Source organism: Panthera tigris, chromosome F2 (assembly GCF_018350195.1).
Source record: "Panthera tigris isolate Pti1 chromosome F2, P.tigris_Pti1_mat1.1, whole genome shotgun sequence".
Classification (NCBI taxonomy): Eukaryota; Metazoa; Chordata; class Mammalia; order Carnivora; family Felidae; genus Panthera; species Panthera tigris.
In genome coordinates, this window is record NC_056676.1 from 62,453,852 (window position 1) to 62,481,614 (window position 27,763).

A 27,763-nucleotide genomic window follows, 5' to 3' on the forward strand; every position below is an offset into this window, starting at 1 on the left:
TTATTCTGGTGGAGCCCAGTGCAAGGGATCCCATTTCTTCCGGAGAAAGAATAGGGGAGAGTTTCAGGTGTAAGCAGGTAAAGGCAGGTGTTTCCTCCATTGTGCTCCCATAACAGCTCCTCTTCTAGCATTTATCACACTAATTATATGCTTACATGCCTATCTTCTCCTGAGGTTTTGATTTCCTCATAGGAAGGCCCTTTTTTCCTGATCTGTGTCTAGTAGACACATAATATAAGTTTCCTTACATTAGTAAGGAAGTAAACTTAAACTGGTTAGTCAAACAAGCAAACAGAGGAGAGAAGGGGAATTCATAGACTCATGTAACAGGGAGGGATTCAAGCTGCACTAGATCCAGTCCGGAGTGAGGTGCTCAGGACTCAGTCTTCATACGTTGCTTCTGCTTTCCTCAATAATGACTTCACTTTAAAGAAGCTTCTCCCTTCGTGGTGGTCAAATAGATTCAGATATTTCAATAGTAGTTTATCCTCTCTGCAACCCTTGCAGTAAGAGCAAGTCTCCATTTTTGAAAGTGATAACTACTTGAGTTGTTGAGGAGACTTATCTACGAATTGAGACTCACTGGCTCTTGGTGAGTCACATGTCCATTGCTGAACCAATCACTGTGGGTTAGGTTTAAAACACATGGACGTAGAATAAGCAAGCGTGGTTTCCTATGGAAATTTGTGGGACTGGTACTAGAAGCACAGAAGAAGATACCAGGAAGGTAAAAGCAAGAGATCCCCACTATACACTCAACATTTAGTGGATCATTAAGGGCACACTCAATGCACAGGTATCCTCTGTGAAATTTGCCATCCATAATATCGTTTAATCTTCAAGCAACTCCGTAAGAAAAATGTAACTATCTCAACTTTCTAGTTTAGGAAACTGAAGCAGAGAGAGTACGCACTATACTTATATTAGTATAATATGAAAGCGCTGTTAAGTGGAGATGTAGGAGTTGAGCCCAGGTCTCTGTGACTATGAATTAGTCTGCTAGGGCTACCATAACAAAATACCACAAACTGAGTGGCTTAAACATCAGGAAGTCATTGTCTTGCAGTTCTGGAGGCTGAAAGGCCAAGGTCAAATTGTTGACAAATTTGGTCTCTCTTAGCTAAGACCTCTCTCCTTGGCTTGCAGATGGCCGCCTTCTCACTGTGTCCTCACATGGCCTTTGCAGGGATTTTTTTTTTTTTCACATTTGTCCTTGTATCCTTTTGTATGTCCAAATTTCCTCTTCTCATAAGGACACTGCCAGATTGGATTAGGACTGCCCAAACAGCCAGAATTTAACTTACTCATCTCGTTAAAGGCCTTATGTCTAAATACATTTGCCTTCTGAAGTACTGGGAGTAGGGCTTCAACATGAAGGGCTCCAGTATGAATTTTGGAGATGAGGAAACAATTCAGCCCAAAACAGGCTATAAAACTCCTATTCTTCCCATTGCACCAAGCTTCCAAAGACCTGTGGTTCTGAAGGCTGAGACCCTTGCCAAATTGTATCTTGGTTAAGAGCTGCTTTCTTCCACAGAAGATTGTCCCTTGGACAGATTTTCTCCTTAGAGGCAGGCAGCTTCCTATGGACTAAAATGAACTTAGTTCTTTTGTAATCATATCCCGACTGTAGGACCAAAATAAACATTTTGCAAATGCTTTAAATGTATTGGGAAAGATGTTAATTGTTTTACAAGGATGGTCTTATTTCATGCACATTCTTTATAACTGGGTGAGATAATGTTAGGGAGGAGCTCAGAAAAATCTCTTAGAGGACCCCTGCCCTACTGTCATGGAAAGATGTTTTTCCATTCATGAGGAACATAGTATTTTATTATTATTATTATTATTATTATTATTATTTTGCTGTTCTTCTTAAGCCAAGATGGCCAAGGTCTGTGTCTCCCTTGACCCACAGATAAGTTGCCTCATGGCAGTGAAGATGCAAAGTAATGTCTACACATCATTCTTCCTTTAAAAACTATGCTTGCTCATTTTTTCTGCTTTCATTAAAAGAAATATGAAGAAAACCCCCTCCATGTCTGAAATGGGGAAAGAGAGCTGTGATGAAATGTCACCAAGGGTCTGTAATCTCTCCACAGTTTATGACCACTATCTTTGAGGGTCAGTGAGCCATGCTTGCAGAAGCCTGATTTTAAATTACAGATCACCTTCTCCTGTTGGTTCCTGTTATCCGAGTGTTTGTTGCCAGTCCTAGGATATGAGACCATTTGGAGAGCTGAAAAATCCCACCTTCAAGGAATGGGCAGGTAACACTAGACATAACCTGGCAATACACTGGATAGGGGAAAAAGAAAATAAGAAACCTTTGTACTGATTTCTTCCTCTACCTGCAATTTCCATCACAAAGCTATTGAAATGAAAGAAAAATATCATGTGTTTCAGCATAAGGAAACAGCCCTCAATTCAGGAGACTAAACAGGTAGTTACTCTATTTATTTCCATTTACAGACAAAACAGAAACTTTGAGAGGTTAAATACCACACACACAAAGGGATATAATTAGAAATTGAATTCAAGATCTGTAAGAATGAAGCCCATGGATTTTATCAATATATCCTCCCAGCCTCACAGGGACTGCAGTCTTCTGTGAATGACCAATGGAAATGTGTCTTCTCCCAGCCACTCTGGTCATGACAGTTTCTTGATTTATTAGGAGTCCTTTCAGAATTAAAAATGGAATTTTTGTCATGATTTGTTTTCAGTGAACCTAGGTTTATTCCTCTGAATGTCTGTCTTTCTTTCTAAGGGCTCACCTCTTTTTATTAGTTTATATGCAGCACAGTAGTACAGGCTCAAGATAAACGAGGTCACAGAACTCTATAAAGATGGCTTTAGCAAATCCCGGTAGTCAATTAAAATTTAAGATTGACATAATGATATTATGTGTACACAGGAGAATGTTCCTACCTTTTAGAGACCTGCTGAAGTATTTAAGGAAGATATGTCGTGATGTCCGTAATATACTTTTTAAAAAAAAATCAATAAAAATACATAGATGAAGCAATGACAACATGTTAATTGTTAAACCTCAGTAATGGGTATATATATATTTCCATTTATCTTTAATTGTGTGAAAATTTACTTAGCACACATAGTTAAGTAAAAAAGTAAGTGACGATTGTAGGATAAGGATTGAGGTAGTGAATACAAAGGAAAGTTTAAAAGAAATGTCATTTCTGGTGGTGATGATGATGATGATAATCATTCTTACACCTCCCTTCTATTCTTGTTAAAAGAAGAACAGATGAGTTTGCCAAGCACTAGGCACTGTGCTGCACACTTTTTATGCATTGTCTCCATTAGTCTACAACAATCCTATGAAGTAACGATTATTTTCTCCATTTAATGGATGGCACTGGGATTCAGAAAAATGATATAATTTGTCCCAGAGCTCTCTTCACCAAAGGAGGGCAGTCCCTTTGCCTTAGGGAGAGCTGTGTAGGAGTGACTGAGTTGAAAGAATTCAGGATTAATGGGGAGATAAGTAAAGGCACAGAGGGACTGATAAACAGAGGGACTGGGGAGAAAGCAAAAGTAGTAGGTCCCAAGGATGGCTGAATAGTTCGGTAAAAGGATGAGGTGGTGATCCAGGAGGTAAAAGTACTGGGAGATAGTCCATTTTATGACTGTACTAAGATATGTGGTGTATATGAGAGGTCCAGGGAATAATCGATACGACAACAGAGCTTTCCAAGAATGAGAATGTAATTGGCAAGAAGGTGTAGGTAGAGACGAGAAGGATGTATTTTAGAGATGAGTGCTGGCCCCGTTAATAAAGCACCCCATACCACCTCCTGCACTCAATTCAAAGGCTGATCAGGAGGAGGATTGCTAACAACCTCCTCCTAGTCCATAAGACTATTTTGGCAGTGGGAAAAGTTCAGCTTCTAGTGATCTTTCTTTAGCATTTCCAAAACCAATTCGCTAATTTTTAATAATTGCTTCCTTTGAGCAGGGGGTACTGACCTAGGTTCAGCAATTTCAACTCAAACTAGACTTTAATTTTTAAAGACTTTTTGCTTGTTGGGGGAAAAAAAACTTTCCCTTTCCCTAAGAAAAATTAGTCAGCTGTGCGCTCTGCTGGAATTCTGGTGGAGAGATTATCACAGCAAGCTGGCGGCCTGGGGGGGCCGAAACAAATCATTTTTGTAAAATTGAAATTAGTTCATTTCAATTGATAGCTTTTCATTTAATTTTAAAATGTAAGTAGCTATTTTTAAAAGGAAAAAAGAAAGTCTAAATTGCACTACTAATCCAATGAAATATTGCCAAGAGGATGAAAGCAGACAACTGTGAGCCATGTGAGGGATCCTTTCCAAAGCTTGCTTTTATACCTCTCTTCTGTTCTCATTAAAGCAAGTCTTAAAGATCAAATGAACCCAGGGTTCAAGCTGAAGGCAAGGGCACGAGTTGTTTACTTCATCTCTGCCAGCAGCCTGCTCAGCACCGGGCTGGGATGCAGGCACACAGGTCAGAAGAATAATAATCCTATTTTCACCCTCCCAGGTCTCCATCAGGAGCCACCAGGGAGCAGTAGATGACTAAGTCCCTCATCTGGCTGCTTTCAGTTAGATACTTGCTTGAAAACGAATGGGAAAGCTCAGAGGAAGGTGGAAAAGAAGGAGAAGTAATAATGGCACCAATAATTTTTGTGGTTTCATGATTCACAAAGTGTTTCACATACATCCCTGCCTTTGATCTCACTTTTTGGTGAGCAGGACACGTATCTTTGGTCCCATTGTACAGAATAGCAATCCAAAACCCAGAAATGTTAACAAGAATTTGTTCCCAATCAGACAGTTTGTTCAGAACATGGGCTTTGAAGGCAACTGCCCTGGTTTGAATCCTGGCTTTATTACTTACAAGCTCTGTGACCCTAGGAAGTTACTTAACCTTTCTTTGACCCATTTCTTCATCTGTAGAATGGAGCTAAGAATAATATCCATCTCAAAGTTGTTGTAGAGGCCAAATGATAAGATGTATATCAAGTGCTAGGTACCCTTTGGCCCATAGTATTCAATAAACACTATCATTACACTTGTAAAATGTTTTATGGCTCACAAAATATATCCAGCTCAACTGTATTTATTAGGCACCAGACACAAACAATGTGTTAATTTATGAAGATGCTACAATAAATCACCCATAACCCCAGCCATCCCACAGGTCACAGATGAGTGTAAGGAATAACACAGAAAAATGGACTCAGGATAAAGTGATATTTTCAACAATGAAGGTAATTAAAGGGAGGATTTAGCCCAGCCTGAAAGTGTTAGAAAGGGCTTCCTGAAGGAAAATACTTTTCTAATTTTACCTTGACTAAAACCCTCTGAAGCTCTGCAGAAGATAGTATTTTGTCCATTCTCCAAATCAGTGAATCAAGGCTCAACAAAGGTCAAGGACGTCCCAAGCTCCGTCAGCTAGTGAGTGGCAAAGCCAGGTCTCAATTATACTGAACTACCTCAAGGATACATTCCCTGTGGATTAAGTCATTGAGATGCTTGGCTGTTTTTTTTTTTTCTTTTCTTCCCCACTGTTTCTTTTTTTAAAAAGGAACAAAAACAGCCATTCTTTCTGCATCTCTCCTTTTCCTCCCTGAAAAATTTGACACAATATCAAATTATTTAAAATCCACAATTTGCTAAGGGTCACAGAATCCTGGATTGGAAGGGATAAATGGAGGGATCTGGTAGGGATCTGGAGGCACAGAAATACACATGTTGAATCCTAGCTCTGCCATCCACAAGCTCTATGACACTAGGCAAGGAACTTAACCTCACTGAGTCTACTTCTCCATTCAAAAAATGGCACAATAATAGTTTTCACCTCCTAGAATTGGTATGATGATCAACAGTTCTGGCATACATTATAATAACTCAATAAACATTGGCTACTAACTTTATCTAAAGAAATGCCACTTTGTCCATCCACTTCACCCCTCTGGTCTGATCATACAAATCATCTGTGTGTTCTTTTTTGAAAGCTTCCCCGGAAGGAGATTTTAGAGCTTCACGTGGGAAGTGTTTTAATGCTTGACCCATCTCATGACCTGGAAACCCAACCGTTCCATACTTGGCTTTTTGACCTGGAAATCCAACGGTTCCATACTTGACTTAAGCTTTCATTTAAAATATTTACATTCTGCTGTCAGGAAAACATAGAGAATGGCTGAGCATGCTTTTTCTGGACAAGTAAATGACATCTCAACTTTCTCTCTCCCAAATTGTCTAATCTGAGGAGCTTCACTTTTGTCTTTAGAAGTTTTTTTTTATCTACTTCTTTCCATTAGTGATGGACAGGACTCCTTCATATCCTGAGATTGCTGTGGTGATAATTCAGGTAGCTGGTCATAATATCGTGTGTGTTGTGCTCTTTATTTTCAAAGCACAATTGCATACTTACCTTGTTGATGCTAAAACAACTCAGAGAGGTAGGGAAGGCAGGTATTAAGTCCACATTAAGGACGAGGACACTGAGATATAAAGAATAACAATATCCACCATTGCTAAGAACAGATTATGTTCCAGGTCTTTTATGTATTTGATCTTATTAAAGTTCTTATAAGGGCCCTTGTTTTGTAGGCATTATTAGCTCAATTTGTATGAGGGGAAATCGAGACTCAGAAAGGGAGATCACATACCTAACTTTCTCCAGATAATGAGTGGTCAAGTGATACAGTCCAGATCTGCCTTATTCTAAAGCCAATAAACTCTATCACTGACTTTTGAAGGGTTGCTCAACCCATCAGAGACTAACATGACCTTAGACCCCAGGGCTCCTGATTTATGGTCCAGGACACTTTTCATTAAAACACTCATTCTGTCCTTGACTAGATGGGGTGTGAGAGTTAGATCCACCTATGACTAAGATAGTTGCTGCCCACCTGGGTGGCTCGGTTGGTTAAGGGTCCGACTTCAGCTCAGGTCATGATCTTGTGGTTTGTGAGTTCGAGCCCCACATCGGGCTCTGTGTGAACAGCTAAGAGCCTGGAGCCTGCTTTGTATTCTGTGTCTCCTCTTCTCTCTGCCCCTCCCATGCTCATGCTCTGTCTCTCAGTAAATAATAAACGTTAAAAAAAATAGTTGCTGCCCACACAGAACTGCTTTGCAGCTGTTCCTGTTTCCTACCTGTCTTCTATTCTTAGCTTCCTGGTCTATGCCTACTACTTGGGGTCTCTCACACATGCAGTCCGAGAGCAAGAGTTTACAAAGTATAAGTTATAATTTATATATTTTATAATTAGTATATATTTATATAATTATATATAAGTATAGAATATTATTTATATATGTATTACACATCAATATACACGTTTGAACATGTACATGCTTCCAGAACTGGCCAAATTCACTATAAAAATAAAGACTTGTCATGCCAGATATGATACACACACACACACACACACACACACACTGGAATATTACTCAGCCATAAGTAAGAGTGAGATCCTGCCATTTGCAACAACATGGATAGACCTAGAGAGAATTATGTTAAGTAAAATAAGTCAGACAGAAAAAGACAAATACCATATGATTTTACTTATATGTAGAACCTAAAAAGCAAAATAAATGAGCAAACAAAAAGCAGAAACAGATGTAAATATGGAGAACTAACTGGTAGTTCCCAGAAGGAAGGGAGGTGGGGAGATGGGAAAAATGGATGAAGGGGAATAGGAGGTACAGGCTTCCAGTCATGAAATGAATAAATCACAGAGATGAAAGGTACAGCATAAGGAATATAGTCAATGGTATTGTAATAGTTTGTATGGTGATAGATGGTAGCTACACTTGTGGCAAGCGTAACATGACCTACAGACTTGTCAGATCAGACTTGTATACCTGAAACTTACATAAAATTGTCAACTATATTCAGTTAAAAAAAAAAAAAGAGGGGAGCGTGGGTGGCTTAGTTGGTTAAGCATCCAACTCTTGATTTGGACTCAAGTTATGATATCATGGTTTGTAAGATCGAGTTCCACATCTGACTCTACACAGACAGTGTGGAGCCTGCTTGGGATTCCCTCTCTGCCTCTCTCTCTCTCTCTGCCCCTACCCCACTCATGCACATTCTCTCTCTCAAAAATAAATTAACATTAAAAAAAAGATTTGCAAACTTCTCAGGAATTCACCAGCAAAGACATTTCTTCAAATATAAAGTTAGCTAGGTTTGCAAACTTGAGAATTTCTTGGGAAAAATTTGAAACTGCCCTCCTATCCTACCTATACTGAGAGCAAGGGGAGACGAAGGAAAGAGGCAGACCACTCCAGATCGGTAGGTGGTGATGTGAATAAGCAAGGGAAGTTACATATGAAGCTTGGCTTCGGTGGTGGTAAGACAAGAAAGTTTCCACACCTGCCTGCCAGAATCTCAAAAGTTTATATAGATGCCTTTTCAGGGTTCAGTCACATATACCTGCCAGATGGTCGCAACAACACCTCACTCTGTCAAAGCTGCATCCTTGAAATGGCTCCCACTGTGGGAATGGTGGTCATACATTGCAAGATAGGGAAAGGGGTGAGTAGCTTTTAACTGATTTCCTGGGTCTGGTTCAGAGGTCAATGGGTGGTCACATCCCTTTAATGACCTCCCCCAACAGCGTGGGAAAAGTGAAAGAGTAAAGATACCAGAAGTGTCCTCTCCTTCCCTGACTGTCCAGTCTATGTGGGCCCATGAACATAGTCACATCAGAGTTATAAGGCAAGCCCTTGGCTGAGGAATGGATTCCAACCATGTTCACCACCATATCCTGGGGCGGATGTGCTATGTTATTATTCGAGCTGCTCCACTCATTCATTTTCCATTTCCAAAGGAGATGATGGCGAAAAGGGAGATCCAGGAGAGGAGGGGAAACATGGCAAAGTGGGACGCATGGGCCCGAAAGGTAAGTGCAATGATGTGAATGTGACACTGTAATATTAGAATTGCTTTCCTCTCTCTACTGGCCTTGTCCTGGAGATTGGCAGCTTTTGGAACACTCTCGGCTCCAAAGATGAATGAAAGGTACTTCAGATATGAATGTACTTGCTACCAGAGAGCTCCTATGACAGTGGCTGTCAACAAATCACCACACATTTCTCAGGCTGCCTCCTTAGGATGAGCAGGGGTGGGATATTCCAGGAGACCTAGGGAGGAGCAGTCTCCAGAAATATCTAAGAAACCACGAGTTTTAGAAACACAGCTGGGTTCATAGCTGTGTCTTTTCTCAGAATCCACTGCTAAGCAACTCCTTTTGGCTGACCTAGAGTGTAAGGAGGGGGATGAGAAGAACAGAAAGAGTTGACTGATCCGTTGGCTTACTCACCTTTCTAAGATCTGTCAGTAGATGATGGAGTGGGAGGAACAGGGCCAAGGAAGATGAGAATGACACAAAGGCCATTAGGGAGTGTTTTTACTCATAACGCCAAGAGTAGCTTCACCAATACATAGCTTCTGGACTGTGGTGTCTAAGCGTGTGTCTTCCAAGCACTGGACATATTCTCCGTCAACTGTTACAAGGTGGTGGCCCTAGACCACTGACTTCAAAATCTTTAGCAAGTTAAAGAGAAGAAAAGACTCACAAGCTTTTGAAACCTCAATTTGAGAAATGCTGATTTATACTCTTCCTATTCTATAAATATGTATAATATTCTATAATTATGTACAATCAGTTGCAAAATTATACAGCTTTATTACTGGTAAATGTTTTTTAGGTCATCATAGAAAAAAAACAAAACTGATAATTTTGGAGGAAATCATGATCCCGATCATATTTTTGGGGGGTAAAAACTCAGTAGGGCAATCTCTGATGTCCCCTTGATCATGAAGTTTTACGATTATACATTCTCTCCCCTTCTTAAAAATGGCTAAGATAGTCAAATCTTGTTTTGAAATAGGGAGGAAACAGAATTCCCAAGTGAAGCCCAAAAAGATCTAGAAAGGAACAGAATTAGAATAAAACTCAAGAATTCTTCCACTCAGCCCCTTATTTGACCTCTAGATTAGACATCCTCTGCTATAGACCTTTTAGGAATATCGTATCAGGAAACATTTTAATACCATTGGGTCCAGGATTTTCATTCTTACCCACATTTAGTTTTCGTATATACACTACAATGCTATTAAGATAGATAATAAAACATAGGATATATGTTCCATACCACAGACAGAAGAGTATGCTTTTTGGATTTCCTTCAAGCGGATATCATGTACTAGCCACATCTTCAAAGGGAATTTAAAACCTTAAGATGTAAAGATGACACATGCTTTGCTTTTCAGGAATTAAGGGGGAGCTGGGTGATGCAGGAGACCAGGGCAACATTGGCAAGACCGGGCCCATTGGCAAGAAGGGTAAGCTGCACTTTTCTTTCCTCCAGTGGTAATTTGAGGCAAATCAAGCATACCCTTGATATATTCCAAAACGTTCTGTATCATGAAAATGACCCCTTGTCTTTCTTTTAAAATATGAGTTTTTTCTTTTTTCATATCTTGGCTTTTTTTTTTAAATTTTTTTTTAACGTTTATTTATTTTTGAGACAGAGAGAGACAGAGCATGAATGGGGGAGGGTCAGAGAGAGGGAGACACAGAATCCGAAACAGGCTCCAGGCTCTGAGCTGTCAGCACAGAGCCCGACGCGGGGCTTGAACTCACGGACCGCGAGATCATGACCTGAGCCGAAGTCGGCCGCCTAACCGACTGAGCCACCCAGGCGCCCCTGGCTGTTCCTTCTTTACATAAACAATGTGTCTAAAAAATAAATAAGGGGCTTGAACAAAACTAAATAGAAATTCAGGGACAGAATCAAACATAAAGTTCTGGTAGCCTTGGGACGCCCGGGTGGCTCAGTCTGTTAAGCAGCTGACTCCTTGATTTCGACTCAGGTCATGAGCTCATGGTTCGTGAGTTCCAGCCCCGCGTCAGATTCTGCGCTGACAGCATGGAGCCTGCTTGGGATTCTCTCTCTGTCCCTCCCCTGCTTGTATGCATGCTCTCTCTCTCTCTCAAAATTAATTAATTAATTAATTAATTAATTAATTAAAAAAATAGTATTTGTGGTCTTTACATTGAACTATTTCCTGGGATCTGCTGGTTGTAATCCTTGATACAGTTAAAATGGGTATCACCACCATGATGCATGTTCAGTAACAGAAAACAATTATTCCTAAAACTCAATGCAGCAAAGGGCAGTAGAATTTTCTTTAAAAAATTTTTTTAATGTCTATTTATTTTTGAGAGAGACAGAGACAGAGACAGAGAGACAGAGCATGAGCAGGGGAGGAGCAGAGGGAGAGGGAGACACAGAATCCGAAGCAGGCTCCAGGCTCTGACCTGTCAGCACAGAGCCCGACGTAAGGCTTTAACCCATGAACGGTGAGATCACGACCTGAGGTGAAGTTGGATGCCTAACGGACTGAGCCACCCAGGCGCCCCTGGAATTTTCTTTCTTAAACTGAATGAAATAATAAAGATTCTTCATCTGGAATTTATTAACAGGTTAGAAGCTTTGAGTGTATGTATGTATTTTCTTTTGTTTTGAGTCCTGTCCCCATCCTGCACAAAATTACTGCCTTCCTCTTATACAATAGGGGTGGCTTCCTCTTTATCATCTGAGCACTCCTCCCTCCTGTCTTCTTATAAAGCCCCACAATGACAGCAGGTTCTAACTGTTCCTGATGGTCAGCAGTTCATGCTTTGTTCCACTTGGTTTGAAGATACCAAGCTGAATGAGAATCCCAATTTTCTTGCAAGAAGTTCATAGACTATTTGGGAGGACAGGACTTGCTCAGAAAGAATCATAATTCTGAATAACTGAAAGACTACTATAGGAGCCAGGTGGGAGAGGAAGGCCTGACTGATATAAAGAACCTACCTAGGTCTTGAGGAACGGTGACATGTGTATGGAAATGGAGGGAAAGACATTTGAAGGGGAGGCAAGAGATTCTAGTGCAAAGGTACAGATCCGGGGAAACTCAGTGCCACAGGCGACGGGACTCCACAGCCTGGATGTGCACCCGGCAGCCTTCCTGCCATCCGCGTCCCCAGCAGCGGCATAGTCAATATTGTGCCCCCCGTCACCAGAGGTGCGTTCTTGAGCGGTGAATTGGCACAGTGGGAGAGAGGCTGCGGTCCCTCTCCATTCATCCTGGAGCTTGGTTATCTCCTCTCTCCCATCCTTTTCCAACTCATTCCTTTGAAAATTTTCCCTCAGCCTGCATTTGAGGGCAGGGACAGAGGGTAGTGCCACTGAAAAGAAAGTGCTGTGCTTTTTTTTGATCCCATGGCTTATAGTGTATGTTTGCCTGTGACTGAAATTCTCGTAGTTGGGGAAGAGCTACGTGGACTCCTCAGAGATTATGACTCTTCCCATTTTATGTATTTGGGGTGGTTTTACCATGAAACGAATGAAGCTTTGGCTTTGGAGCCCCACACTTATTTGGGTCCTTCCCAAGACCCTGACAAGGAGCCTTAGCAATGGGTACACATGTCCGTATGGCTTGGGAAAGTTTGCGAAGTAAGGCATTTATCCTCAATTGGTTAAAATAGTACCCCTCAACATAAAAACAAACAAACAAACAAAACAAAACTATTTCCCCCCTTACAAGCCTTTTTATGCGTATTTTTTTTCTAATTGCCCTCCCCTATGAATTTTTAATACCATCCATGGACTATGTATCTATTATGTATTATGTGTATATTTGTGCTTTATATATAAAAGAGAGCAAGATTTTTCACCCTTCTAGAACCGACTTTTATATCCTTGAACTGGTATTGTCCTTATCAAGAATGCGCAGGTTAACACTACTGTCTCCTTCCTTTTTTAAAAAAATAATAAAGTTTGTTTATTTACTTTGAGAGAGAGAAAGAGGGAGAGAGTCCCAACCAGGATCCACACTGTCAGCACAGAGCCTGATGCAGGGCTTGAACTCACAAACCATGAGATCATGACCTGAGCTGAAATCTAGGTCAGACTTAACGTACTGAGCCACACAGGTGCCCCTACTGTCTCCCTCTGCTCCAGCTTCCTTCCATCAGACTTCTCTTTGTATCAGCTGCTTATGGGAGTGGACACAAGTATTCAGGGAGCTCGCCAAGAGGAATCTGAGTGGGGGAAAGAAACATTTAGTTTGGACTTCATGGGATATACTTACATAGTGTGCAGTTACTTCCAGGTACAATTAAGTTATTGCTAACAATATCAGTGTAGGAATTGCTTCCAAGAATATTCCTACCACTTACTGCACAGATCTATCTGAAGTCATGATGAAAAAGTGCAGAGATCCAATCATCACAAGAATGTGTCTTGGGACCCCAGCACAAGAAATGTGTGAGTTGCAGAAAAGAAACAACATTTGAAATGTACAGGGCAAGAGACAGGCTGTGGAAAATTTTTCTAAATCCAACAGCTCCTATATGGACAAGACTTTACAGAGGTGTTCTCAAATTTGACAATATTCTTAATTTACATACATCATCAATAATAAGTTGTAAAGGTGAAAGAAATTTCTTACATTATTAATAATAAAACAAAAGCCAGATTTCTGCTATAAGTCATGAGAAATTCACTTGCATTAATTCTTTAAGAATGACTACCTACGGGGCGCCCACGTGGCTCAGTCAGCTAAGCATCCGACTTTGGCTTAGGTCATGATCTCCCAGTTTGTGAGTTTGAGCCCCATGTAGGGCCCTGTGCTAACAGCTCAGAGCATGGAGCCTGCTTTGGATTCTGTGTCACCCTCTCTCTCTGTCCCTCCCCTGCTTGCACTCTGTCTCTCTCTTTCTCTCTCAAAAGTAAGTAAACATTAAAAAAATCAAAAGGAGGGGCGCCGGGGTGGCTCAGTCGGTTAAGCGTCCGACTTCGACTCAGATCACGAATTGCGGTCCGTGAGTTCGAGCCCCGCGTCGGGCTCTGGGCTGATGGCTCGGAGCCTGGAGCCTGCTTCCGATTCTGTGTCTCCCTCTCTCTCTGCCCCTCCCCCGTTCATGCTCTGTCTCTCTCTGTCTCAAAATAAATAAATGTTAAAAAAAAAAACAAAAAGAAAAAAAAGAATGACTACCTGAGTCAAAAAAAAGAAAAAAAAAAAAAAAGCAAACAACCACCACCAAAAAATTAAAAAAAGAAAAAAAGAAAAGAAAAAGAAAAAAACCACAAGACAAAACAAACGGGAGAGGTACCAAATTGAATAGGACTTTAGGGTCTTGATCTGGAGGAGAAGGGAACCACACTAAGATGAGCTATGCATTCTATTCTAATTTTCCTTTCAAGTTGTTCATCAATTCATGAGCGAGGCAGCACTATGAGACTAAGAAGCTCAAGCAGAAAGTTGCTCAAACTGAGTTGGTATTCAAGGCCTGCCAAAGAAGGGTGGCCCAGGAAAATGGTACTCTTTTTCATTTCAAAAATCAACATTTTCAGTTAGAACTCCAGAAATTCTGAAAAACACTGAATTAAACATAAACCCATTCACGTTTCAAAAACTATTAGCAAGCTAGAAATAGAGGGTAACATATTCAATATGAAAGAGAACATCAAAAACAGCAACAAAAACCCATTAAAAATCATACTCAATAATGAAACCTCGAACACTTCTCTCCTGAGATCTGGAGCCCTCATCACCAATTTTAACCAGCATAATAGCAGTGGTTCTAGCTAGAGTAAAACTGCAAGCATGAGAGAGAAGAATCACAATCATTGGAAACAAAGAAACAAAAGGGTCATTATTTGCAGATAATGTGACCGCATGATCAGAAAATACAAAAGAATCTACAGATTGGGGTGCCTGGGGTGGCTCAGTTGGTTAAGCGTCTGACTTTGGTTCAGGTCTCAACCTCATGGTTCGTGGGTTCAAACCCTGAGTCAGGCTCTGTGCTGACAGTTCAGAGCCTGGAGCCTGCTTCGGAATTCTGTCTCCCTTTCTCTCTGCCTCTGCCCTGCTCTCTCTCTGTCTCAAAAATAAAATTTTAAAAATTAAAAAAAAAAAGAATCTACAGATTAACTATTTGTATTAAGTTTTTTACACAGTTTAGCCACACAAAAACCAATTTTGTTTCTATATACCAGAAACAGTTAAAAATGAAATTAAAACGATGCCACTTATTACAGCATTAAAATTCTTAAATATCTAGGAACAAAGCTAAAACAGAAGGTGCTTAGTCTTCTTCAACAAACAATACATAATGATAATGAGAGCAATTAATGAATGTTTGAAAAAATGGAACTAAAACTACATTCAGAGATTGAAACACTCAATATCGTTAAGATGATCAATATTGTTAAGTTGATCCCCAAATTTATGTATCGATCAATGTTATCTCCATCAACATCCCAGAAGCAGCTCTCTTGGAATTTAATAAGCCAATTCAAAATTTATTTGGAAATGAAAGGCGCCAAGAATACCCAGAGACAATCTTAAAAAAGAAAAACAAAGCTGGGAGCCTGAATTTAAACATTTATTTTAAAGCTACATCCATCAAGATAGTGTTAATTTATGCAGAGATTGTTAAATACACCAATGAAAGGGAACGGAATATGCAGAAACAGACTCCTAAATTTGGTTTATGCAAAGTTGACATTACTTGGCAATGGGAAATGACGCAGTTATCAATAAATAGTGCGAGGTCAATTGGATACTCATGAAAGCAGCCAAACATATGCAGGCCATAGGTATGAAAAAAGAATTATAGAGGCACAAATTTATTAATTAAAGTGTTATGATTATTAGCGAATTTTGTGGTGTTTGCCTACTTTTAAAGTTTAATGATTTGTTTTTATTTCTTATAAGTATTCATTTTTATACCACTTTTCTATTTGTAATTGTGTATTATTTTTCTTAAACAGGGCTCCCCAAATTGTATAAGTTTCAGATAAAATGAATCGTGGATCTGCCCCTGGCTATATCAGTTTCATGTAGCAACTAGTTAAGAGGAGGAAAGATGTAGCCAGAAAGTGGGATGCTGGACTTCAAGATTTCTGAGATATAGCCATGTTCAGTAAGGTTGAGATCCTAAGTATTTCCCTGGAGATGAGCAGAAGTGGAGGCGGAGGGAGAGTCACGCTCATGAACACGTCCAGAATTCAAGACTTCATTTTCCAGATTTAAGTGTGTCAAACACAGATGAGGCTCCAGCTAGGGGAATTGGAGTTCGTGATCTTGAATCAAGTCTTAAACCTTTCGTAGAATAAGACAATGTGTCTCAGGAGGGTGGTAGATAACAGAGATGATGAAGAGTCGAGTTCAGTATGATTTTCTGAGCCTCAGTGGCTGAATTTCCACAAATGTTGAATAAGTAACAGTCTGGAAATTATAGGGTTAACTAACCTTATCTTCTTCAAGCCAATTCCATACCTGCATACCGTTATTACTTTATTCATTGTCATGGCTTATTAGCTTGTCTTTTTTGCCCCCTCTAGACTGTGAACTTCTGGAAGAACAAATGAATGAAAGATTTACTGGCTCTATTCGCTTAAAGATCAGCTCTATGTGGGGACCCTACCTTTTAATCATTTTTATCCTAGTGCCTATTATACAGTGGAAACTTTCTAAATGTTTTTTGCATTAAGAATGAAAATGTGAATGATAAAATATTTTATTTCCTGTGATGTGGCCCTCTTTTTGACTCTTTGTTTCTATAAGTACTACTGTCCCTTAACATCAATTTCCACCATTCACTAATTTCTTTCTCTTCCAGAGATATGCCACCAAAATTTATGAGCATGTCTCGGAGTTTAAAAAAAATTGAGGTTTAGTGTTCTGGCTCACCTGGATTAATTTCATTTTTAATCTGTACTTTGAAATTTATTGTCCTCATTTTGTCAGGGGCTCTTCTAAATTTTTCACTGACTCAGATTAATCTCAACTTTCTGGGATGACCTTAATGTTGTCACTTGCATGGACAAGGTAGCTTTCTGGATGTCGATATTTCATTTTAGGAATAAGAGAGAATGATTTAGTACAGGCAAATTCAACCTCATAGCAAAATAAATGTTTTTACCTAAGGTCAATAATCCTTTTACAGTGGAAGCATTATGATTTTTTTTGTTTGTTTTTTAAATACAACCTCTAATTCTTCAAGCTTAAGACAGTTATTACTGACACGTTCCCACTCATGGGCCAAAATAAGTTTTTGTGTATGGCCTTAAACCTGAATTCATTTTCAGGAAACAGGCATTGTAAGCTCACATCCTCCATGAACCAGCTAAGTATGTGGCAGAAGCTCACATTGGTTGAGCAGCCTCTATGGCTTAAGCACAGAGCTAATCCCATGATAAGATGACATTATCCAAGGAATCCTCCTTAATAATCTTCTGATTTTAGGTGCCATTATTTTCACTTAAAAAATGAAGAAACAAAGGCTTAAAGAAATTAAGTAACCTGGGCACGTTTAGCTAGTGAGCGGCAGAGCCAGGATTGAAGCCCTGGTTTTTCAGACTGCCTTGGTTGTTCACTCTACCACACTGGTTTGACTTTCCCATCTGTCAAAAAAGGAAAGACATTCATGGGAAAATACTGGAAAGTAGTCACAGTGCTTACATCTGTAAACGTATATGCTTCCAAAAAATGCCATTTTTCAATTCAAAAATCCGTTTTCCACATTATTAGGATCCAGCTGAAGGCTCTTGCTTCAGTGAACATCTTCTCTGCCTGGATCCATGGCCATTTTGGCCGAAAACCCAGCAGGCATTTCCTTTATTTCATTCTGTGAGTAGGTAATAGTGATCGTGTCCCATTTCCTTGGTCTGCGATGTGTGCTTTGTTTTCCTTAAAACCCCATTACTTTTATAAAGCAAATACTCCATTTAGGCTTCTTTAATGTCCACCACTGGGTTTAGCCCAGAACTAGGATGATAGCAGGACTAGAGTCAACTTTCAGCCCATGTTGAATTGAAAGGGATCCACATATAAAGAAAACACACTGTTTTAAAAAGATAGCATATTAAACTATATTCATATGAACTTTTAAGTCCATATTGTGTCTCGTGGTGACAAGGACTTGGCATGCCTTTCAACTACTGAGAGCATTTTTTAAATACTTCACTTTCTTTCATTAAATCATTGGTTCACTCATTTGGGAAGCGCCATGAACTAGGGAGTCAGAAATGATTGGGTTTCAATGCCAGCACTGCCACTGAATTGCTAGATGTCCATGAACAAGTTATTTTGCCTCTAGGATCCTCCATTCTTTCAGCTGTAGAATAAAGATAATGATAATAGCTAGCTTAATGGATTTAACTTGATAATATCTCTAATAATATGAATATCTATAAAGTATCTGGAACAGTACTTACAAAATGATTGGCACTTAGCAAAGGCATATTCCTTTCTTCCATTAATATGTCCTCAAATTCTATTTTTACCTTTAACAATTTACATAAAAGAGAAATGGAGGCATTTGCAGGACACAACTTAGGTGTGAGCAGATCAGTCTTCCTCATCAGGGTGCATGGCATGTTTCCCATGCTTTTTCCAGTGTACCTCTGTTGGACATTGTCCCCTAACTTGCTCCCATCTTCACCTGCTGAAGTTCTTCAGAACCAAGCTCCAATGCTGTCTTCTTCATCCCTCCAGCTGAAGTACTGCCTCGTCTACCTCCCCCAACCAGAGGATGTTATCTCTGTCCAATGTTCAATGTCTCTCTTACAGCATTTATCACATTCTGTTGTCATGGATTTCATCATTGCCTTATTTCATTCAAGTGCAAGTTCTGAGGCTTCCTCCTACACACTTAAATTGCATTTTGGGTTTCAAGGACTGCTTTTTCTCTTTGGGGAGCCCATGACCATCTGGCATCCCTGTAAAAAGAAGTGTCCACATGGGTCAATTTGGAAATGTTCAGCAAATTCCTGGGGCCTGGGCAAGCGGGCTTTCCTGAAAGATCAACAGTCAATATGTACAGGACTCCTTTTAATCTTTGTTTTTGAGAGAGATAAAGAGACAGAGTGAGAGTGGGGAAAGGGCAGAGAGCAAGGGAGACACAGAATCTGAAGCAGGCTCCAGGCTCTGAGCTGTCAGCACAGAGCCTGACACGGGGCTCGAACTCACCAACCGTGAGATCAGGACCCAAGCCAAAGTGGGACGTTTAAAGGACTGAGCCACTGAGGCGTCCCCAATATGTACAGGACTCTTAATGAAAGGCACTCAGCAGACAGTGATGAAAAGAATAGCTAATGAGCAGGCAACATGGGCCACCCTACGGGTTTTAGAGTGGCTCCCATTTTTTTCCCTTTTGCTGGTAAAGGATGGGGTTAGGTAGAACCTTCATGCTGACTCCATTTCCATTCATATTGCCCCTTTGGGGGACATAACTAATTCCCTGGACTCACCAAACTCCTACAGAGATAAGCCCCATACCCTTCTGGCCTGGATGACCTTCACCCTATATTCATCCCTCCCAAATTCCTTTTTTTTTTCTTTCTTTTTCTAGTTCACCATTGAAGCATAAACTCTATTTTACTTCTATCAGGGTCTTCTCTTTTGATTCTCAAGAACTTCAGCCAAACATTTCCTCTTGGAAATCAAAAGCTTTTGCTTTCAATTATTGTGTCTGATGTAGGCTTCAAGGGCTTGTTTTGAAGTTGAAAAAAAAATCAACATTTTTTTCCTCTCTGCTTTAATACTCCTGATTCTCTGAGAGTTATTTTGTGGATGCCTCTGACTGAATAAGAAAATGGACACATACAAAGAAGAGCAGAAGAGAAAATTATCAAGGTTGATATTTTGGCGTAATATATTTGACACAGCTTTATATTACAGATATTTGCATACATCACATCTTTTCCAAAATGTATAAACCCCTTCAAGTCAGAAGTTTAATCTTGTCTCTCTTTATACCTTCTCAAAGTACCAAGCCTTTTGTCTTGCACAGTGTAAGTAATAAATAGTAAATATTTGAATTAAATTGGAAAAGCACAATATATGTTTTTGAGAAGCCAAGGGTGAAGCCATATGGGAGAATTGGGGCACCACAATGTGCTAATCAACTGATCCAGGTATACAAAACAATGGTGCTTTTAAAGTTAAAAATATGCAGAGCATTGTATTAGCCTTTCTCAGAAGGCCACGTTAGTAGGGCAGGTGACACAAATTTAAATGTTCCCTACCCATTCTATCGGAATTCTACAATCTAAATAAAGGATGACTTGTTTGATTAGTCGTACCTGTGCAGCCAACGCAAAATCAAATTATTTACATAAAACCAAAGAATATTAGTTGGCGACACTACAAGTGGAATTCAAAAACTGTTTCCTATGATTTTAGGTGTATAAGATATTGTCTGCCAGAAACAATCTGCCATTTTAGTTCATTGTTCTTTTCATGGTGATTGTTTTTATTCAGGTGACAAAGGGGAAAAGGGTTTGCCGGGGATCCCAGGAGGAAAAGGCAAAGCAGGTAAGGCTTGCTCATTTTTCTCTTCAATGTCTGGCATCATTCCAAATATATTCATCTTTAAAAATAAATACATTTTCATGAAAGAAAAAAATAGTCCTCTCGGTGCTTAATCTGGTTTTACTCGGGCTGGGGGAAAGGAAAGAAGGGAACTTTCCTCTCCATCTGCTGGTGACTTTCCAAGCCCTAGGGAAGGGAGTGATAGCACATTCCATCCCAGTCATGCTTAGTGGGAGAAGCAAACCCAGCACATCAGGAAGCAGCCCTCATTCTCCCAGAGCCAGAGGAAAATCCACGTTGGCCGTGGCAGTGGGACCGAAGCGGCGTTCCCTGCATTCCACCGGCATCTCAACCAAACGGAGGGGAGGCCCGCAGCAAACTGGCCTGATCTAGAGAGACCCCATGGGTACAGGACACACCTTCGGTGGCCAGAAAGAGTCTTCCTGAGTTCTGAAAGAGTTTTGTTTCCAATGCTCTGTGCAGGGAATGTAGGTAGATTGCTTCGAGGGGAGCTCACAGAGGTGCAGTGAAGACTAATTGTAAGAACTGTTTTAAATTCCTTATATTTAACTGTGAACACAGATAAGTAAAGCCACAGATTTCCCCCCCTCTTTGGGTAATAAAATTTTTTTGCTTCTCAATTGCCAAAAAAGAAGGCAAAAGGAACTGATTACATGAAGCAGCCATTAAATAGAAAAAGGGAATCATTTGAATTTCACATCACTTCCCTTACAATTCTTTCTCTGCCTCGGCGTCAGCAGGTAGTTGAAAAGGTAAATGAGCAAAGCGGGAATGAATGGTGGAAATTAAAATCAGAGTTAATCCACAAATGGGGGGACTGGCTCTTGAAATTATAAGTTGAATCTATTCACAAGATTTAAATTTAGTCTTTGAAACATTCAAGGATCATTCAAGCTATACTTGAAATGGATAATCAAAATTACCATTGGATTTCATCATGAAAGTTTTCTCCTGTCTTGGGAGAGTTGTGTGAGCCAGTGAGCAATGCAGTAACAGAAGAGAAGACTGGCTAGAAATTTGTTTTAAGAAAGCTGTAAAGATTCTATTTTGAGATTGGATGGGCACATTCTGTGTTCAACAAAAATGCCAAGTGGTCCACAGTGTGTGTGCAGTGGTTTGCCACAATTTACTCTCTTCACTTTAAAAATCTGGCTTAGGGCTGTGTTTTAGCTCATCTAAAATACTTCAAAAGATACTCTGTAAATTCCTGAAGACAATGTTAATTGGAAACTTTGTTTTATTTATTTATTTATTTTTATTTTTTTATTTTTGAGACAGGGAGAGACAGAGCATGAACAGGGGAGGGTCAGAGAGAGGGAGACACAGAATCTGAAACAGGCTCCGGGCTCTGAGCGATCAGCACAGAGCCCGACGTGGGGCTCGAACTCACGGACCGCGAGATCATGACCCAAGCCGAAGTCAACTGCTTAACCGACTGAGCCACCCAGGCGCCCCTGGAAACTTTGTTTTAAATAAAAGACTAAAAGTATAGCCATTCACAGAAAGACACAGCCAGACTAGGAAAAGATGATAGTAAATATTGAGAAGAGAGTCATTGTCCTTTCCAACTGAACTATGTGTACTTCAACATGAATTCACAGTTTTTGTCATTTCAAAGGCACTGTCTGTGATTGTGGAAGATACCGGAAAGTTGTTGGACAACTGGATATTAGTGTTGCTCGCCTCAAGACATCTATGAAGTTTGTCAAGAATGGTGAGTATATCCTCTTTTGCTTTATGCTGACAATTCAACCTCTTTCAACACTAATTCCAGTATTCAAGAATACAATTCCAAAGTATTTCCAGTATTTTAGCGGCAAATACCTTGGGTCAGGCAAAGGCCTACTGAGATAGTGTCACCACTTTGCAGGTCTCTCAAATGCTAATTATCCCTTCAGACTCCAGGACACTACCTACATATATTCATACATAATACATTCATTTGCCTATGGATAGAAAAAGATACTTTTTGGAGAAAAGGGAATGGAGAAAAGGGCAGAGTTTAGCAAGCCATGCCTTAAGAATAAAAAAGGACAGGAAGACTCCAACAGAGTTAGCATCTCAGAAAAGAGAAGTAATAGTAAAAACAATAGCTACTTTCTTGAGAATTTGAAATAGTGATCGCCATGTGGGTATTATGTTTACACTGAAGCTCAGAGAAATTACCTTGCCCATAGATACAGAGCTAATTAACAGGGGAGCGGGGATTTGACTGTGGGTTTCACTGATTCCTCTACCCTCAATACAAACCAACAGATCATTATGTGTTTCTCAGAACGGTGCAACTTCCCACGCTAGCCATTTTTGTTATCCCTGGTCCATTTCCCCATTGTAGTTAGCGGTGAAACCCTCAAAGTAGGGCCTATGTGTTCTCTTCGGAGACAGTATGAATGAAGAATCTATGGTAGTTACAGTTGAAATTGGTTTCCTTTGCTACACTTTTATTTACTGTAATCCAACTATGTTTGTTGTACATTATTAGAAACACACATATGCCATCTGTGTTCCTCTTCATCTTGTAAACTACTCTTAGAGATGTTGTCTCTGACATGGATTCTCATGAAAACCCCAGACCCTTGAGGTTCAACACAGAGCAACAGTTTTTGATCTATATTGGCATGGTCACAGATTTCTTGGCAAATTTTAATTTATAGACCCTAAGAAATATATGCAGATGTCCCTGAAACCTAAAACATATTTACCGTATTATGAGCTCAGGATGATTCTGAGTCCCCAATTCTGCCCTGAATCTTATATAGTAGCTCAGTACTTCATGTATCAGGAGTGAACTATGGACAATTTCAATCTATGTACACGTTCATAGCCCAGAAATTCAGCCCCAAACAGACACATTTCTGCATTATTCCGATATCCGCTTGATAAGCTTTTACCATCTTGGGTACTATTGCAGGCTCTGAGCCTACAGAGTGGTAAAGACACAGACATTGTCCTCAAGACACTCATAGTTTAGTACACGAGACATACAGACAAATCATTAGACTGGAATGCACTGAGGGATACACAAGAGAAAAAGCCAAGAGCAGTGGAAACGTGGGGAAGGTGCACAAGAGCCCTGTCTGTGCGGGGACGTTAGAAAAGCTCGTACAGGAGGAAATACTTCCACTTAGATCTAATTGACAAGGAGTTTTCCAGGTAAATCAGTGAGAAGACTTCCCAGGCATAAAAGTCATTGAAGTGGAAGAGAGAAGGACAGGCTGTTGGACTCTGTATGGCAGAGTGTAAAGTAGGACAGGAGAACAGTCTGAGAGGAGCTCAGTGCAGTTCATATGACAAGTCTTTGTCAAAACAGTCTCTTCTTCACAGTCGCGTGGGAAGTTAAGGAGGAAGGACAAGGAGGGCAAATGGGAAGCCTTTGTTCTCCATTTGATAACTACGAGGGTGATAAAAATATTAAACCAGTGCCTACCTCATAATAGGGGCTTGCAAAATAATTGTTGAACATCGAATACACGAATTTAATCACAGCAATATTATATACTTGCTTTTTCCCTTTTTGAGATACATAATCTTGCTCATCTTTTCCTCTCTGCCAAGTCATCGCAGGGATTAGGGAAACTGAGGAGAAATTCTACTACATCGTGCAGGAGGAGAAGAACTATAGGGAATCCCTGACCCACTGCCGGATCCGGGGTGGAATGCTGGCCATGCCAAAGGACGAAGCTGCCAACACCCTCATTGCCGACTATGTCGCCAAGAGTGGCTTCTTCCGGGTGTTCATCGGGGTGAACGACCTTGAGAAAGAGGGACAGTATGTGTTCACAGACAACACTCCACTGCAGAACTACAGCAACTGGAGAGAGGGGGAGCCCAGTGACCCCTACGGTCATGAGGACTGTGTGGAAATGCTGAGTTCAGGCAGATGGAATGACACCGAGTGCCATCTTACCATGTACTTTGTCTGTGAGTTTGTCAAGAAGAAAAAGTAACTTCCCTCGTGCTACACATTTGTTCTTTCTCTGCGACTACCATTGCAGTTATTTGTATCCATCCTTTTCTTTCTAATTATGCCAAATTCATTCTGACTCAAAACAAGTAGAAAATGCTGAACTGAGGTTTGGAATCTCCATTGCTGTCGTCTTCTCTGATGATCTTGAACATTTTCATACACAGTATATTATTGAGTCAGTAGCTCACCGAGTTACATGGATCCTGAGAGAGAGTTTGAATTACTAGTTGTGCAGAATGTGGCTATCCATGTGTCAGATGAAGTGTTCTCTTGGCATTTGCTCCGCTGTCTCTCCTTAGGTTCCTAAACCACTGTCCATTTAACCCAGTGGATAATTGGACAGCTGGTTGGTGACAATTAGGCTAACTTACCCTTGCTCAAAGCCAGACGCATGGGAAGGCCTTCTGCTAGGGGTGCAGAGATGTTATCTGTCTTTGAAGCCGAGATCCCCTATTCTTTTAGTGGTCACCCACCATGCCTGTAGCCACACTTGCAAGGTCCTCTTGTTTGCTCAGACATAAGATTATTTTCAACCCCAAGCCTCTGTATGAGAAACTTCTAGCCCATGACCTGTTCCAGACCGTAAGGAATCACACAGAGAACTGTGCTTCTGATTAACAGCGTTCACTGAGATCTACCAGGAAGTTGCTTTGGTCTCTTTCTATAGGCCCACAACTTAATCCTAGGGCTCCAGGTTCTGACTCTGATTTGAGGAAAGGGGAACTTTAGAAATTGAAAAGAAAAAAGGAAGGGAGAATTTTTTCCCAAACAGTATTATTTGTAAACCTGTTAAATTGCCCCTTGCTACTAATATCGCTCCATTTTTCTGTGTCTTGGGTTTATCCATATCAACTTTCTTCCCCTTAGGCATGGGGAACAAAGGAAGGAGTTTGTGAAACCTTCAGAAAACTCTAGAAGCTTCAAGGTGCTACCAATGTCAAATTGCTAAGTCCTCTCCTTCTTGCCTCTAATATATCACTTACAGTGACATTTCATGGGAGACCTTTTACTTTCCATAACTGTATGTTATAAAAACCCCATACCAGAGATGCTCTTTGTCATGCTCTGACATCATAGGAATGTGGCGGGTGTGGAGCTTGGAACTTGCCTAGAACTCACATTTATTGAGCTGGTAAAATTCTACTTTGAACTGCAGATCAAAACTCAAAGCAGCTTTTGTTTCAAATTTGAAAATAATACAGTCAACAAAACTCTAGATTTTTCCCCTTCTAAACTGCTGTGCCAGTTATAGTTTGTGACATATGATCAGACTATTCAAAATGCTGGCAAAATGGTTAATGAAATAAGAGAAACAGATCAACAACATATGTTCACCTTCAACCATCTGTCCATGATTTCACCCATGACTAACTGGTTATGAGATAAGATTTAATTAGGTTATTTCTGTGGGTTTATTGAGAGTCACAGACTCAGGTCCTACAGGGGCCATACAAGATGACATAAATAAATCAAGCGGAACGGGTGGGGATCCCAGTGCTGAACACAGCTTATTCTCCTAAAGAAACCGGCTGCTCCTCAGTCACTGCTGTTTTTCCTATGGAAGATCCAATATCACTACATGCTCTGATATTTCAAGAGAAGTCAGAAACCTGCAACTTCATAATGTATATCCATTTTGAAAATACTGCAATCAGTCCATTTTTAGTCCAAATATCTAAGTTATACAAAACAGTCTCCTAGCCAAAAGGCTGAACTTTTCATTTCTCACCTCTGAGGAAAAGTTCTGAAGGTTCTAACCATGTCGAATGTCATTAGGATACAATGACATCAAAGTCAAGGTCTCCCATTTGTACTTCAATCAGTTCAGCTCAATGACAGGAATTTGTCCAGGGTTTGCCATTGATGGAGTTAATAAACTCATTACTTAATCAGACTTTTGAGAATGTGGCATATGATATTTGGAAGGCAAGACAGTTTGATAAAAATTACAAAGCAGGACACGATATCAAAGCCGGTAACCTTGGATGGAGCCTAAGGAACAAGAACCTAGAAACAGTTGGAGGAAAAGAAAGAAATAAGAAGAAAGGAGAGAAAGAATGGACAGCAAGCATTGCTTAGAGGTCACTTGCAGTGAGATCCATATTCTGATTTGTTCTCAGTGGCAGAAATATGAATATTTATTGTGTGTACTGTAAGCACTATTATTAGTTATTATTATCATTGTTACTATTAAAACATTTCTTTCAATGACTCATCTTTGCTGCCAGTGCTTTTAAGAGAAGATGACAGAATGTCTAAGGTACCACACATTTAGATTTACTATAAAACTTGCTTCAGTTTTGTGAAGCCCTGTGTGCTTTACAAAATAACAAAATAAATTCCCTTACACACCACTTCTCATTTGGTCCTGATACGCTTTGTGCAGTAGGAAGGCATCCCATTTTGCTGCCATTTTCACAACGAGAATACTGAAACCCAGGAAAGCTAACCAATTTACCAAAGTCAATTCATTTGGGAGAAAAACAAGACCAACCTGCTGATCAAAACTGCCAAGCCAGTGTTCTCTCCAGTGCTCTCTCCAGCCTGTTTACTGATCATGTTAAATGGAAGCTCATTCATGATTCTCTCATGATAGTGGGCACTCAAATTATCTCTCTTGATTACTTTCCAAAGCTAAAGATTAGAGTCAATTAACAGACATGCTGGAGATAGAGAAACTTGCCTTACAAATTTGGTGTTCACTAGCTTATTTTTTAATTCATAAATGTCTTTACGTGGCCTTAGTGCTGGGGAGGTGATTTAGTACGACCTCCCTATAGTTTTGCAGATAACTACTGCTAAAGGAAAGCAGAACAGATATATGAAAATCAAGATCTGCTCAAAGTAAAGATGAAAAAATAATTTATTTGCCCCATAAAATTCATAAGAACTCCCTTAAATAATTAGCATTTAAAATCAATTTTATTCTCAAAAAGTTAAGTTTATACTCAACTTTTCAGGGGTACATCTGTGTACTTCCCAAAGACTACATAGAGTTTCCATGGGAGGAAAATTTTAAAAATACATTGACAACTTCACAGCACTACCTTCTCAGAGGAACACATTCCATAACTAGGTGAGAAGAAATATCATTGAGTTATTGCCCAAACACTGTGGAAAGGTGTATACCCAGAGTTGAGACATATATAACTGACATTGATTACACTTTGGACACCTCACCCATAAAAACTTGGCATTAAATATATGTGTGTATTTTGTCCTGCTTGGATATATATTAACCAAATATGGGCTGATTTGATTGTTACTAACCAACTAATTTTCAGCTCTCTGGATTGCATACTTTGAGACAATAAGATATCTATTGAATAGGAAAGGTTAATTAAATAGCAGCACCGACTACATTGTCAACAGATTTGAGACTAAATGTCTGCG

At 40.0% G+C, this 27,763-nt stretch overlaps 1 protein-coding gene across 1 annotated transcript in view; it reads left to right on the plus strand.

The window, feature by feature from the left end:
- COLEC10 (collectin subfamily member 10) overlaps positions 1-26,708 on the plus strand; it is a 39,588-nt gene extending 12,880 nt beyond the window's left edge. The window contains exons 2-6 of the mRNA XM_015534606.2: positions 8,834-8,905; positions 10,279-10,350; positions 20,332-20,385; positions 22,022-22,117; positions 23,959-26,708. Of these exons, the coding sequence (XP_015390092.1) occupies positions 8,834-8,905; positions 10,279-10,350; positions 20,332-20,385; positions 22,022-22,117; positions 23,959-24,350 (686 nt within the window). The 3' untranslated portion in view covers positions 24,351-26,708. The remainder of the gene's footprint in view (positions 1-8,833; positions 8,906-10,278; positions 10,351-20,331; positions 20,386-22,021; positions 22,118-23,958) is intronic.
- The last annotated feature ends 1,055 nt before the right edge of the window (positions 26,709-27,763 follow it).